Genomic DNA, 15,968 nt, shown 5'->3' on the forward strand with positions numbered 1-15,968 from the left:
TGGAATTCAGAAAATTGTGTCATATTTGTCATACAGTATTCATGCCATCCTCTCTGCCTATGAACTACAATCAGGTACACATGCCTCAAAATGTTTAAAGCTTGTTTCATCATTGCAGTGTCATTGCACTTAACCAGCAGGTGGCACTTTTCTTTCAGGCTTTATCGGGAGTAATTAAAATGGTAGATATATACTTGTACAGTATCTAAACAAGTGAGAGTTATTTTACTCTGATTTGTACAGTGAACATGAGTGCTTGTTTTCCTCCAGCTCAACATCGTCCTTTAAACTGGAGGTGCTCTGACAAACTGCCTCAGTGTGAAAGTCTGACAGCTAAATACACAAACCTTGTTGAGACAGTGTTATACTGCCTCACCTTGGTCCATTTAAATGAAAAGCATTTCAATTAATGCGAATGTAAACAACTTCTCTCACAATTCAAACTGAATGCATTTAATGAAATAAAATGTTTTATTTACAGTTGAAAGCAGTTTCACTTTGATCAACATATTTCTGAGTTCATGTACAGTCATACTGGTAGAATGGAGAGTCCATACAGCCACATCTAGCAGCTTTGAGGCTTTTATCCATCGTGATTGCAAACCTGTAGCAACCAGTGGATTCACACAGAAATTCGGTATAATCTGCGTAATGCTTCTGTGGTTGTCACCTGTGTTAGTATGACTGGTAACTGTTATTAACATGGGTGTATACTAAAAACACAATATATGTACTAAAGTGAAATATTAAAGAGCCACAGAGAAAACCTCTTTAACCAAAATGAGTCCATCTTTGATTTACACCCATATTTGTGTGTCGGCTACTTTGCTAGATAATCCCAACTCTGTTGGCCAACAAATCATGTCAAATCCTCTCTGAGTACTCATCACATTTGCTGCTCTCAGAGAGGTAGTTCTGGCCCTGAAGCTTTCATCACAGACTTCTGTGTTCCCCACTGGATTTCACAATGAATTGTCATGTTTTCTCCAGTGACCTCCAGTGTGTTTTTGCGACTCTACAGCCATTCACAGTACATCAGCCTTATCAAAGTGTCAGGTGGTCCACTTACATCAGCCTGTGTTCGTGTGTGTGTTCCCCACAGAGCACTTGGTGAAGAACCTCTCTTTGGCAAACCCCTGCTGAACCAGTCATTTAAAGAACTACATGTATGACCTTTTCACATCATCATCTGGGGAGGTATTCTTGTGGAAGTCCGCTAAAGTTCCTGCTCTGCAGCGCCTGGTCAACAGTACCGATAAAGGAGTCAATCATCTGTCTCATGTCATGGGTAAATGGGTCAAAGGAGGGCCGCTGAGCCCCTGAGCGTTTGAAATGGCCATCCTGGTTGCTCTGGGCACAAAGCAACCTCTCTTCAGTCATTGTGATGTTCAGAAAGGCTGTGATGAGACGGAGCTGTGGGAGAAGAGCACGTTGCAGCTCCTCGTAATGCACCACCAGCAGGCGGCGTCCAAACTTCAGCCAGCTTAGAGCGTGGGACGCCCACCAGGGGGCGTAGCTGGAGACAAATTCTGGCCACTCTGCAGGTGGGAGAGGGCACAGATGAGGAACATTCAGACAACAGCTACTTTCAACCAGACATGATTTGATTTGTGAATATGACTGTTGGATCTCTGAAAGTCCAGAATGCAAAATTTCCTTCTTCACAGTGTTCAAAAGATTGATTTGTACAGTAGCCCCTAAAGACAAAACACATAAAAGCAAAAGCACAAACATTAAGAAAATGCTATGAATTGTAGTATGTGTAGTAATAATCTTTGTTGTTAAAGATTGTGTCATGTGGCTTTTTACGCTATGTCCAACATGTGATTTTCTGTGAAGGAATGACTGAAGTGCTGTTCAAGTGGACTTTTATGACTCATAAGTATGACATTTTCCAGTTTGTGCTTAACATGAAAGCTGTATTATTCCTGTGTTTGCAGACCACTTAATAGAAAACCTCTCAGACATCACATGAACTATATGCTATTGACGATGGTTAAAGCTGTAATACTGAAGAGTGCGGTCTCCACTGTAAATGTGAAACGGCTTCATGATGTACTCACAGTCACAATCACTGAATGCCCTCTGGCCTACTGTTATCACATCAACAACATAACATTATGCAGCAGTAACTATAGTATCTTTCAGCAGAGCCAGATCCACTCAGCCATCATGTCTTTGTGGGTGGGACTGTGTTACCTTTGCTTTTCCACTGTGCATCTGTGGCGTGTCCTAAATGTCCGGCGCACTTGCGGTTGAATTCAGCCATGAGAGACCGATAAGGGTTTCGAATCAGCAGGATGGCAGAATCAAACATCTCAATCTCTTTCTGACCACTCTCATGGGTCTTAATACAGATGCTGCGGCCACTCTTCCAGTAGTCCTTCTCTCCTTTGAAACCTGGTATAGATGAATAAATGAATTGATAATGGTCAGCTGCAAGGCAATATCTCACTGAGCACTCACTCAAAAGCTCGTTTGAACAGTGAGGCGGTGCCGTCCCCACCTCTGTTGTACAGTGTGCCGTCGAAATAGAAGCTGCCAGTGTAGTAGCCAGTCACAAGCTCGATCAGGTGCCGCACCCAGGTGTTGCCTGCACCAGGAAAACTGGAAAGAGCCACCAGGGAGCTGGATCTCTGAGGCAAAAACATCCTCTCTTTGCACCTGGAGTCTAGAAGGACAGAGTTGTTGTAGTCAATTTTATTTACAAAATAAAGCAGAACTGCACCAGGTCAGAATATATCAAAAAGTGAGGAGGCATAGAGCTCAAAACACAATATTCACCGACACAGTCAGGGAATAATAGACTGCTTTTTCTGAGGTTATTTTTACAGGCCATTTTACAGGAGGAAAGAGAGGCTGGAACTTTAACTGCTGTGTGTGATCCATAAAAATTACAGACATGGCAGAATGGAACAGGATTAAAATGCAGACACGGTCTGCTAATTACTACATTGTCCCATCTCCCCCTCTTAAACCAATCTGCAAGAGGCTTTACATGACTAGAGTTTGGTTTTAAACAAGACCCTGTCACATGCAGATGACTGACACAGTGTTGTACTCAAACAAATATCTCACCAAGGACAGGTGTGTGATACACCTGGTAGTAGTCATGCTCAGTGGGAGCTGTGGGTGTGGAGGTGCTGGTGCGGTTCAGACCAGTGTTCCCCACACACTGCTGGTTTTCAGACTGCTGGTTGATACTGAAGAGAGAGGACGTCCACGTACAGAAACAGTGCGGCTTCTTGAACACAGCCAGCAGGAGCTCCTACAAACCAAAAGCACACAGAGTTCAACATGAGAGTCTGCATCACATCACCACTCCACGCTTTGTTTTTGTTCATTATTTTCTCAGTTACAGAAGGTCAAAATGCTCTACGTCAAAGCACTAGGACAGACACTGTAGTGAATTTCTCTGGAGAAGTTATTCATCATCACACAGTCAGATATACATGCATACAATGAGAATAAATCAAATTGCAGACACAACCAGATAACATGCAGTATTTATACAAGACATTTCTGATTTTGGAGGAGACAAAGCTGCATGCAGTCACAACCCAGTGCAGGATCTAGACTATATCCTTCTCATTAGAGGCACATTAAACCTTAAGTATTCAGCAAAATCCAAAGATCTCTGTGCTCCTGTGTGATCTCCTCAGAGCAGAGACAGTTCTCTGAGCTATAGAGTCTCTCCTGGGAGTGAAGAGCCGCTGGTACACTACAGAGAGCTTTGTGCAATCAATTGATCATCAGGTCTCTGATTTCAGGGAACTAATTCAAACCTTGTCTGTGCAGGTCTCGATGCAGGACTGTGTAGTGAGGTTGGGCTGTAAAGAGTCCACGGGGAAGGTGCCGATGATGTTCTTCGGCAACTTGAAGCAACCGCGGTAATGAACATTTCTGACTGGGAGGAGAAAAATACACATGGATATAACAAACAATAGCCTATAGGCTGCACACACTGCACTGCATACTAGTGGCAGACTAAACAAAATGTATTTGATAAGTTTCACCTCCATCGACTAGCAACTGGGCAAATAAAGGGCTTACTGATAAATAAATGGACAGATTTTCAAAAAGTGTTATTTGGAATCAGTATTGAATTTAAATGACCATTTATTCTAAGTGTTTCTGCCTTGATTATATTTGACTTGAATCATGGTATTATAAATCATTCAACATTCAGCTGCAAATCTCTGGAGATGTTGAGTCTTCCAACCAAAAATATTAATTATCTATATGATATCAAATATTTGACTTTGATGACAACATCCAAAGAATGCGTTTTGGTTTGACTGATACACAGTTGTAATAGTTGGGTATATGCTGACATGTTTCTTTCATATCTTGTTCTTTTAAATGAAATGTACAGTATCGTAAATCATGGAGCAGATATGTCAGATAGTAATAATGCGACTACAGTGTAAGAATTCATGTCAAGTTGTCTGTGCTCTACAGTTTCCTCCTCATAGAATATTCTCCACTGAGGAAATCTTCAACAAATGTCATCAATCAAGTTTAAAGCTGTTCTAAGCATGATTTTATGCAAAACCGCACCTGTTTTATCAGCCGAAATCATGAAGTGGGACAACAACAAAGCAGAGTCCCATCACTCATTTGAATGACTCGACTCATCTGCTTCGCCCAAATTATTTTACATTATGAACAAGAAAATCCTTTTGCCACAAGTGAAGTAATGAAGTGAAATACAACAAAGCAAAGATTGTTAAAAGATAGGGCTGGTGATTTTCTATATTTCTAAACAAATCCAATGAAAAGACAAAATCATTGTGTCCGTCTCTCAGTATTTTCTACTTCCCTCACACGTCTGTGACACTGAGCTCCAAGCCCACTGATTCCTACTGAAGACAAAATCTATGTTATTAAAATAATAATAATAGAAGAACGAGTCACAAAAATGTATTTTAAATTTTAAGAGAGGCTCCTTAATTAACTTAAACATCATACAAGTTTGAATAGTGCATTTGTTGGGGACTATTTTCAGCTGTGGATTAATACACATTTAGTGCCTTAAGGACAGGATAAAGGTGCTGCACGATTTGTTTCTGTTTTTCTCATCACATTTTTTCATTAGATCAACTACATTTTCATATGACAAAACAGAATAATAAACATCTAAATCACAGTAATCAAAACTCTGTCAAATAAGCAGTTATGATGCAGCTATACTGCTGACAACAGCTCACGGTTACCGGCTATCATCGTTACACATCACTCTTTCCAGAACATGAGTGTTAAAGGTGCACAGCAATCAGAAATAACGACAGTCAGAGCAGTGATGGAAAGATTTGTCACTTTAAACGGAGGTCCAAGACATGCTGATACATCTCAGCTCCCAACACATTCTGAGATGACTAAAAGACATAAAATTAGAGTGTAGATGAAAGCTGCTTGGCTTACAGCTTTTCATGGAGACGGGAAGATGGCTGTCTCTCACCTGAATGCTTATCTCTAAAGATATTGAATGCTACAAGCGACTAAGATTGAAAAACAGAATCAGTGCATAATGTCATGTCTGTGCTTTTATCCTTGAAAATCTAGCTAATTTTACCTTTGAACGGAACAAAAAAAATGCATATTTATTCAAAAGTTCAGTTATTTTTTCGCTCATCTGTGAAGTCACCCACTGTGCAGCTTGTGCAAAGAACAAATAGAAACTGTCCTGTGTGTTCCCTGAGGGGAAGTTGACTCACATTTTCTGTGACCTGGCAGCTGCTCCTCCACCTTGTAAATGGAGAGACGGCCCACACCGCCACAGGGGGACCCCCTCTCACCCCGACACACCAGACTACAATCCTCCTCAGGAGCCCGCGGGCTACTGATCCGGTTCCCGCAGTGGCATTCAGCTCCATACTCCAGGCCTGCAAACTGGTACCCACTAACCACACACACACACACACACACACACACACACACACACACACACATCAATAGTCACACAGTTATCAATCCATAACCTCAAGCTATTGCCCTCAGGCTAAGCCATCCCACAGGACATTAGTTAACATTTCAAACTTATCATTTAACTCAAACTTCCCAGCATCATATCTGCAGTATGGTACGTCCCCTGTGATATTTGTCAGTACTTCTCCCTTCTGCACTCATCTGACCGTGTAATGCCTTTTTCCAGCTGAACTCCGGTCACCTCTGATCTGTGCTTTACATATCAAGGCTGTTATGACTCATCCCGCCTCCTCCATCTTTATCCACCCATATAAGGAAAGACAGAGACCTCATCAAAATTGACCTTTTCATATATGTCCTTTGAAGCTTCCTCATAAATTGTCTTGACTTTTTACTTTTTGCTCATCGCGGTAATTGGCCTGCTCAGGTAACGAGCACGAGTGCTCTCTATGTGGATGGGGGTTGGTGGTGGGAGGGGGGGCTCGGTGGGCTTGAGATGTGAGCACTAACTCTAAGTCTGACCGTATCCATCTGTCTTCTGCTGTTCTGTTTCAGCAGGGCTATACTACTTCCTTAAGATATTAAAAGGAATAATTCAAGCAGGTCATTCCTTGAGTTTGCTTTGAAAAATCCACCTACCTATCCACATTTTCAATGCTGCAATGCTGCACAGTCAGCTCACTCTGACCCAATCAAAAGATTTTCACACCATGGCCACAGGAACGTACATACCTCACCACCAATTTATTCACCAACTGCTGTCAGCTCATTAAGCTTTCTCACACATACACACCTCCCTCCTTCCTTCTTCTGCAACAGATCAAGCCTTCTGTCCTGGCCTGCTCCTCACTCTCCCCTCTCTCACCCCCTCATCTTTTACTGTCATCCAGCCACCTGGCTCTGCGCTGGCTCGAAACACAGGAGGCATTCATGGAGGAGACTGAGATCCAAAGCATTTACTCAAACAGCAGGCCTTCTGTGGTCCCTTCACAGGAGCCCGCCGCGAATGCATTACCTTTCTGAGCAGGTGTCTTGACACAGAGAACTGGTCATTTTGCGCAGGTCATAAAGCATGGTTCCTCCCAGGGCTCGATCACTGGCATTGTGCAGGAAGCAACCGATGTAGGTTCCTGCATGTGTCAAAAAACAAAAAACAAAAAAACAGAGACAAAAATCATTCAGACTGAAAAATTTCCTCACTCAGCAAGTGCTCTAACAAAACATTTTGGGCTGAAATAATTTGCCAGTTAATCGATTAGTGGATCTATGAACAAATTAACTGACAACAATTAAGACAATAAATTATGCATTTGAGTATTTGTCAAGTAAATATACTAAACATTCTGTTTCCAGCAACTCAAATGTGAGGACTTGCTGCTTTTCCTTTGTTTTATATGATTATAAATTGAATATCTTTGTGTTTTGGATTGTTAATTGGACAAAACACACAATCTGAAGCTGTCATGTTGGGTTCTGGGAAATAGTGATGAGAATTTATTCTGACATTTTATTGACTACACTACTGATCAATAAAAAAAATCCAATTGACAGATAAATGAAAAGAATCAATAGTTGAAGCCATAATAACATGAATTACATTAAATATGAAGATGATTATTCGGGTTTTTAGGTTTAATCATTGTTTCACAAAATAAAATAAAAATAGACATCTGCTTTGTTCAGTGTTAAACACCAAAATTCAAACATTGCATTCCCACAATTAGCCATAAATGGATGTTGACAGACTCCTCGTTAACTTGATTTGGACATAAACCAGACTTCCTCTGTCTTTAGTCTGGCACTGGCAATGTCCTCTATGCCTGCCAATGCAGTCTTTGCGTCAGCAGTTACTCACAGTATTGTGAGCCATAATATCCAACTAATTTATAACAAGACCTAATTTATCATCCAATATAAATTCTTCTTATTCCTGTAGTACTGTGAACCTATTTACTTGCACTAGAATAAAAATCACCCCTGCAGAAAGAAGGCTATAAGACATAATAGGCTACGACAGACTATTATGATGTGCTGACAAGATTAAGGCTCCATATAAAATGTCATCCAAATTCAGTCTTTGATGTTATCCTTGTATTTGCTACATTGCTACATCAAACTCAGCTCAGCTAACACATAAAAGTCTTCTTTATAAATATCAGTCTCTGTGTGGAGAGAAGCATATGAATTTCTTTTGTATGCAGACTTCATTTACATCTCGCCCCTTGGGTCTGAGGCCGTTATATTTTTGAGGTTATATGCTACATGTTTTTACTCATTCCTGACCATACAGTTGTGAACAGATTATAGTCTATCTATCGGTGTATGGGGTACATGCAGATAATTCCTCATTGTTGGCTTTTAGGTTTATTTTAGAATCCCTTGTATCAATCTGTATTCATAGATGTTTTAAAGGCTTCAAGGACACTGAGGATTTCGTTTTTTCTGTTTACTACCAGCATAATGGTCAAAGGGAGGATTTAAAAAGTGTTGGAGGAGAAGCATGCTCTTAGAATTGAAGAGATGTGGCAGTAAGGTGCACAGACAAGATGGAAGCAAGCCATGGACCGTGAAATCTCTGGCAGGCCCAGCATCACCATATCGAATTTGATTCAATCAGTCCGCAATGTCCTCTGAAGCCCATCCAGCCTGTTGTGCTGGGGCGAGGCTGAGTCACCAGCCGCCTGTGCCTTAAGAGACAAATGCTGGAGAACACCAGCAGCTACTGCTTGAAAGCACTAAGAGACAGGCGCTGCCAAAGTCCGAGGCAGGAACCATCTCAAGAGGCATCACCCCAGGTGAGCCCCCTACCTCCCTCACCCACCCAGCGGGGCAGGTCATTGCTTTAATCAAAGTGAAGGAGGCCCCAGGCAGCTGCAGCTGGGGTTAATGGAGGGAAGCAGCCCAAATTCCCAGACATCATAGAAATGACTGCACTCAGGTCTGACACTGTGCCACTTTCTTAAACACTAAGACAGATGGCTGCGCTGGAGCTGATTCTTCCCTGCAGGATTGGATGGAGAAGCCAATGACAGGATGACCAAGTATGAGGACATATGCCACTACCACAGGCAGCAGTGTGTGTGTCCATTAAAGTGGGCTGAGGAGGGTCTCTCTGCTGGCTGGGTCTATAATATCCTCACTGTCACTGATGTGAGGAGGGTCATCCAAACCACAGCAGAGGGGCTTTAACACGTGGTGTGCTGACCAAAGCCAGGGTCAGAGAGGATCATCTCAACAGGGCGTCTAACACTGAAAAACCCAAAATACCCAGCAACTGCGTGAGACTCCTAAATCCATCAGCATATATATTTACAATAAGATCACCTGCATGTCTCTTGAATTTTGCAGGAGAATCAACACAAACTTCATAAAAATCAAATATCGAGACACAGAGAATTTGGCTCCTGCTGTGAAACCCCTGTAAAAATTTCTTACTTCTGATCCCTCTGCACATCTCTGGCCGTGTAATACTTCTGATATGTACTTTACATATCAAGGAATTTGTGACTCATCCCTGCGAGGCACAAAATTTCCAGCAGCAGACACCAAGTATTATGCATCTTCCACTTTTATTATAAAATGTTTGAATAGATAGGTCTCCTGAATCTATGAATATCTGAGACTTGAAAAGCATGTGCAAACTTTTTCATCCAGTCGTGTAATGTTATTACTGCTTTGTGCAGTGTGTCATATTAGTCAGTTAACAAAGATGGAATAAAGATCAAATAGGGACAAAAATAAAAAAATAATACACCTAAAGATATTATAATTCAAACATCGGCTTTTGATTTGAACTGCAGGCCTTAAATCTTGCAGATTATATGATGTTCTATTTTTCTTTCTTTTCCTTATTTTTCAATACTTTCCATAGAGCCTGACAGACACATGACCAGAGGCATCATCTGTGAGATTTGGATAACAAGTTTGTGTTGGATGGATAAAAGTTTAAAATGATTGTAAAACTTGGCTGAACAGCTTATTATAGTCCTGATTTAGAATTTTATCATTTGTATTTGACTCACAGAGACTACAAACACTTTACCAGTATCCTCTTAATTTCCCTGCTCTGATGCCTTTCTTTTTAGAAAGACATCAGGGATGATATCTGACATTGGTGTAATTGAGGCTGCAGCTAATGATTATTTTCATTATTGATCAATGTGTTTTTGGGAAACGCGCTTATTCACTTTCTTGATGAGAGTTGGATGAGAACATTGATACCCCTGTCATGCCTGTAGTGCAGATAGTGACCCTTGCTTTTTTCTTGAAACCTTCAGCCAGTTACTCCTCCAGGACATGTGGCAAAATAGACCTGGGTAATTTAATTCTATGTCCTGGGTAATACTTTAAAAAGAACCTTTGCCAGATGGCAGTTACTAAAACTGATCTCATTCCTGCCTCTAACATTTTTCATCTGTATCACACTACTTAGTGACTGAGCAGTTATGTAGTGTCTGTTTAAAAAAGGATTAAGAGCTCTTGCAGGATGCTTTTCAAGAATGAGCTGGAAGAACAAATGTTCCACTGGAGATAATTCCATTGTATTCATCATTTCAACAAAATGGCAAAAGCTCTGACAGGCACCGTTAAACAATAGAGTAATCAAGGATATCTTCAAGCACTCATGTAATGGCGAAGGCTTCTTAGCACAATGCAAGTAAGGAATCTTATCATTTTTATCTTCATAATTGCTTATTTATTTTCTAGAAGCTACTTTGGTGCCTGTCTTTTCCCTCTCTGGTTTTGAGAGGATCAGTGAGCACAATCCCTCATCTACAAGATCTGAAGCACCCACACGTAAAATGTCATATAAATGTATAATGAAGCTCTTCTAAATGTTTTAAGGTCATGATTATCTGTTCATGAATGTACAATGAAGCCTGTTGTGAGCGTGCTATGTGAGCCCTGTGCAGAGAGTGCATTACCTCGGCTCCAGGCCAACCGAGCTAAAAAAAATAAATCACAAAATAGAAAATAAACTTGTAGATTTGTTCCTTCATATATTATTCACCAGGAAAACCGCTGTCTCAGTCAACAAGTCCTCACTAGGATATTTCAATCTCACACATCCTCCCTTCCGCTGCTCTATTTCAGATAGCAGGATATAGTGTTATAGTTGAGAGAGCTTCAAAGACAACAGAGGTACACAACCTTGGCTGCAGATATACAAGGACGGTTAATGATTGGCAAAACCACATTAGCTGTTGTGATGAGGTCACACAACCACCAGTCAGCTATACTGGCGGTCCATGAGTGTTAAAAAATAAGACAGTAGTTTGTGGTAAAGAATAATATTCATTTTGTATTCACAAAATGCTGCTCAGCTAGTTAAAAATAGTATCCGGTTGGCTTAGCTATCACTTTCATTTTGTTAGCACCTCACTTGCACACTAATTAATGTAATGAGGGCAAGCAGTGGCCAATGGTCACATGTTAACATTAACACTGGTTGCCTGGCTTCTTCTGCCTGCTGGCTAGTTAGCTGTTGAGAGTCTTATGAGGCTACAAGTCAGAGTCTTTAAAGGTGAAATCCACTGATATTTCACATCAGCATGTGTTTTCAGGTGTTGGGGAGTATACTTCATGTGTGAATAAAGTAGTATAAAGCCTTCTGTGGCTCCAGAGGGAGTTGCATGAAAGCTGATAAATTGCCTCAAGTGATGTCACTTGAGTCAGTGTCAGTTGGGGCTGAACACTAAAACTCTGAAAATGAAAACAATCGAGGGGTGTGGAGTTAGAAACAAGTGAGGTTACCAGACATCTGTAGCCCACTCCACATCTCTGCTAGAGGCTAGCAGCTCCAGGCTATAATAGCAACTACTGCACACCTGCATCTCTGAACTGTCAGCGGTTGAGTTGCATTGAGTGTTGTGTGCTGAGTGTTGTGCAGAGTTATTGTATTGTATTGTTTTGACAAGGAAGAGGAATGTCTGGGAAATAATAAATAAAGCATATCATCTCTGGTTCGTCAATTTTGATCCTCTTTTTTACTCTCCATTGTGAGTCCTACAATGTCACAGGAGAGCAAAACCAAATCAGTGTAGTAATCTTTTAGAGATGAAACTTGGACTCAATGTACAAAACAAATCCAATTTTGTAAACCATTACAATTTAGTAACTATTACATTTGTATTCATAGAAACAGCTGCTAGGTCTGTGTAGTTACTTACCTTTGAGTCTGCTGCTCCTGTGGGGAGAAACTCTCTGCTCTGGACTCTCTGGCAGTAGACTGTGAAACCAGCGGTGATGCAAGTGTTGGACCCCCAGGCTTCGTGAAGCAGGCCAGTGTCGCCCTGCCTTGGCTCCCCCTCCGGACACAGACTGAACGGTGGCCCATCTGGAGCGTGCCCTCACGCCCAGGCCTGCAGCCCTGAGGACGGTAGGAGGTGCTGCGAGGGACAGCAGGGGCGGCAGGCCTGCAAGGTTTGGCTGGGCTACTCTGATGCTGGAGCGCTGCAGGAGCAGGATGCTGCCTGCCATAAGATAGGCAATACCCAGACAGAGCAGCAGCATCTGAGCCCGCTTCAAGAAGCAGTGCAGTCTGTAGAGGGGAGCCACCATTCCCACACCGGTTACCGTCTCTCACCTCAGTGGAAGGCCATTTCATGGATTAGGAATGAGAAAATGGATCTGTAACCTACTTACAACTTCAAAATCTTGGAAAGACCTGCAGCATCTGGCAACGGTGTAGACATTTGGTCTTGGTCCTTCATTGCCACAGAGCCCAATAGCAGCAGTGGAACAATGGATGTGTTTACAACAGAGAGGGATTTAATATCCGAGGCTGTGGTCACTGACTCCAGGATGATCCTCGGGGAAAAGCTGAGGCACACACACACAAAAAAAACATAAACAGCTGGATTTAAAGCAAAAGTGTATTTCTCTGTATGTGGGCACAATCAAAGGGAAAATATGTGCCTGGTGGATTAGATGCACAGCCCATGTTGACATATGGGCTTGTGTTTCTGTCTTGCAGCATCTTACAACACATCCCTTGGTGTCTGCTGCTTGGTTGCTTTCTTTCCTGTCATTTGTTTTTAATTCAAAACCCTGCCTGAAGTTGTGTTCTGCAATTCCTGTTTTTATCAGTGTGTTGAGATTGTGCTATTCTACCACATAAAAATAAAATCAGCCTTTTGAAAACAAGAAAATTAGGATATTACACCAATCTTTAATAATGTGGCTTTTAAGCTGGGTTTTCTATCAATGCAGATTCCAGCATTGTTAGATAATATTTATCTTAACACCGGCAGCTTCACAATCTAAGTCTCAGTTATCAGAGGGAAATGACATCATGTGATAAAAAACTGTCTGGAGAGCGCATTAGGAGTGCTTATGAAATAGGGATTATCATAGCAGTATGCAGACCATCTCTGGCCTCATCTGTAGAGAGATGAATAAGTGATGAGTACAAAAAACATGCAGCGATGAGATGTTAACTGCTGAAGATTTCTGAGTAATTATTATGTCAAACACACTAGTATTCATTGTTTCATCAAGCCTGATACTTTGATGAGAGGAGCAGTGAAGTGCACCTCTGACCTGCTCTTGTGTGTTTTTGCCTGTGTTTTCTGTCATTATGGTCACTTGCTCGTCACCTTCTTTGACACAGCTGATTGTACGTGCAGCCCATAGAGATTCCCACATAACACCAGCTAGGAGTGTAAACGCAACAATACAGTCTCCCCTCCTTCTCATCTGATGATATCCATTAATGCCTCGTCGTCTCAGTGGCCGTCACACACCGTCATGCCCTTCAGCTCTACTTTTCATCTCAGGCCTCTTGTGGACTATCTTGTGCAGTCACACTCACTGTAGCCTCAAACCCCCTCCAAAAAAGTAGGGGTGCGGTGCTCCCGAGGATAGAAGCAACAGTTTGTACAATGATCAAGTCCGAGTGCCCAAGTTATGTTCAACTGCACATTTGTACGCATAAAATAACTCACTATCATGCAAGAAATGATTCTAAAATACCCATGTCTGATTTGATTCAGAGTGGATGGGAGGTTGAAAGAGAAATGAATAAACAGCGAGAGTAAACACGCATCACCTATTTAAGAATCCGAGGTCTTCCATCTTAAAAACCCTCTCACTGTGCCTCCACCATTTACAGTAGAGGATATTTGAACATGCGGCTTACCTTCAACAGTGGAGTATTACGCACTGCATCCTTGTATCATGCGATCACTTATCAGTTTATGGCCGTTATGATCGCTGTTTCCCCCGCTTATTGTCCACTGAAGGTCCCCTCAGCTCTCCAGCATTTCCCAGAGCTGGTGTTATATAAGCTCTCTCTCTCTCTCTCTCTCTCTCTCTCTCTCTTTCTCTCTCTTTCTCTCTCCCTCTCAGCAGCCAGTGCTGCTCTCCGTCGCTCTGAAAGGCTGGCACGGCGATATAAAGCACAGGCAGTGTGTGTGTGTGTGTGTGTGTGTGTGTGTGTGTGTGTGTGTGTGTGTGTGTGTGTGTTGGTGAAAGAGGAGGTGATGGGGAGGAGGAGGAGGGGTAGCAGTCTCATTTGCATTGGTGATTTAAACGCGTCACAGCTCCTCCACTGTGCAAACGGGTGAATCGTGTCCAGCAGTCCACAGCTCGCACTGCAGGGGGGCCGTATAATAAACAGCTTCACTGTATATACTGTAGCCTATCTTCTGACACCGAGCGTCATATCCAGCGTGTCTTTTATCGCCGCGCACCCTGTGTTGGACCACGATCTCCCTCGTAAATCACTGAAGAGAGAGACAGTTCCCTGACACTACACTGAGTTTCCGGGGGGGAACATATACTGTATACTATTTGAAGGACATTTGGCTTTGTGCGGGTTTAGTAAGACCAAAGAATGAGAGCAAATGGGATCCACCAAGGTTGTTTTTCTCATTATAATCGAGAGCAAGGACCAGGCAAAATTAAAGAAAAAAGTCTCGGAAGACATTTATTTCGCAGTTATATCTCTAAAGTCCCATCATGACTAAAGATCCTGATAGTAGCTGATAGTTCAGAGATCCACAAGTCAAATAATTTGTCTCATTGACCAATTTCTTGTGCTAATTGATAGTTATTACATTGTTGCACGTTAGTTTAGTTGAAGTAATAACTACTAAATGAATGGACTTTGCCATGGATGACACGTCCCTGCCTTTCAGCACCATGGACAGCTCTCCTGCGCGCTCCTGGATGGACATGGATAATTAGCTCATAGCAAAGCGCTTTGTCATGGCTGATTGACCTTCACACTAAGGCCTTCACAGACCGTGTAAATCCTGGATACAAGTGCTGGTGTGTTCAAGACTGCAGAGGTCCAAAATATATGCATCTCCAGTCTTTTAATTTAGTCCGGAGTCTTAAAATGTTAATCTGCTGTGGAGTCCCCAAATGTTAAAAAGTTATGTTTCATAAAACATCAGAAGAAATCTGGGAGTGCTTTGAAACGACTTCACGCTTTTTTCTTAATCAAGTGGTTTGAAGAATTTTCTAAACGTCTTGAAGATGGGATGTTGTAGGGGAAATGATCCACATTTCAAGATATACAGTAAGGATATGCTACTCATTTTTTCAGCCTCGTTTTTTTGTTGTGATTCTTCTCCCCACGCTCACAAATCTCATCTTCCATCTTATGAGGACTTGAGGATGTCTAAGTACTCTTACATATTATAAGATAAGTGGTTCACTACCAGATGCATACAAGTGGTTTGTGATAATCCATAAAATAATCATCCTGCTATTACAACTGTACTATACAAGTTTCTCAAAACTCACCTTTTTAGAACTGCTGTTAATATCCTGTGCTGCATTGTGCCTTTAGAGTGTTTTTAGTTATCAAGGATCTTTTTTTAACTTTCTAAGTGTTCTATGGAGAAATGCTGAGACCATAAAGCAGCTCAGAAGAGACTGCCGAAAAGCTGAGAGGAGGTGGAGAAAATCAAAACTGCACATTGACCGGGACATTTTCAAAAACACCCTCAGGAACTACAACAGAAGCTAATTGAAACAGGCCAGAAAATAATTCTTCTCAACTCTTATCGACACCCACAAAAACGATCCAA

At 41.8% G+C, this 15,968-nt stretch overlaps 1 protein-coding gene across 1 annotated transcript; it reads right to left on the reverse strand.

The window, feature by feature from the left end:
- Positions 1–523: 523 nt before the first annotated feature.
- wscd1b (WSC domain containing 1b) lies at positions 524–15,765 on the reverse strand. The gene is made up of 10 exons (XM_042431636.1): positions 15,682–15,765; positions 12,574–12,750; positions 12,099–12,469; positions 6,944–7,058; positions 5,718–5,902; positions 3,786–3,907; positions 3,079–3,268; positions 2,507–2,671; positions 2,200–2,400; positions 524–1,538 (listed from the first exon to the last, which is right to left on the reverse strand). The coding sequence occupies exons 1-10, from the start codon at positions 15,714–15,716 to the stop codon at positions 1,186–1,188; spliced, it is 1,914 nt and encodes a 637-aa protein (XP_042287570.1). The 5' UTR covers positions 15,717–15,765; the 3' UTR covers positions 524–1,185.
- Positions 15,766–15,968: the final 203 nt, after the last annotated feature.

This window comes from Thunnus maccoyii, chromosome 13 (assembly GCF_910596095.1).
Source record: "Thunnus maccoyii chromosome 13, fThuMac1.1, whole genome shotgun sequence".
In the NCBI taxonomy this organism is placed as follows: Eukaryota; Metazoa; Chordata; class Actinopteri; order Scombriformes; family Scombridae; genus Thunnus; species Thunnus maccoyii.

Bases quoted from the DNA above. Each gene is read 5' to 3' on its own strand.
- wscd1b (XM_042431636.1), bottom strand. From the start codon at position 15,716: ATGCAGCACAGGATATTAACAGCAGTTCTAAAAAG. The intron at 12,751-15,681 runs GTGAGTTTTGAG...TGTGTGCCTCAG, and splicing joins TTAACAGCAGTTCTAAAAAG to CTTTTCCCCGAGGATCATCC. The intron at 5,903-6,943 runs GTAATGCATTCG...GTGTGTGGTTAG, and splicing joins CAAGACACCTGCTCAGAAAG to TGGGTACCAGTTTGCAGGCC.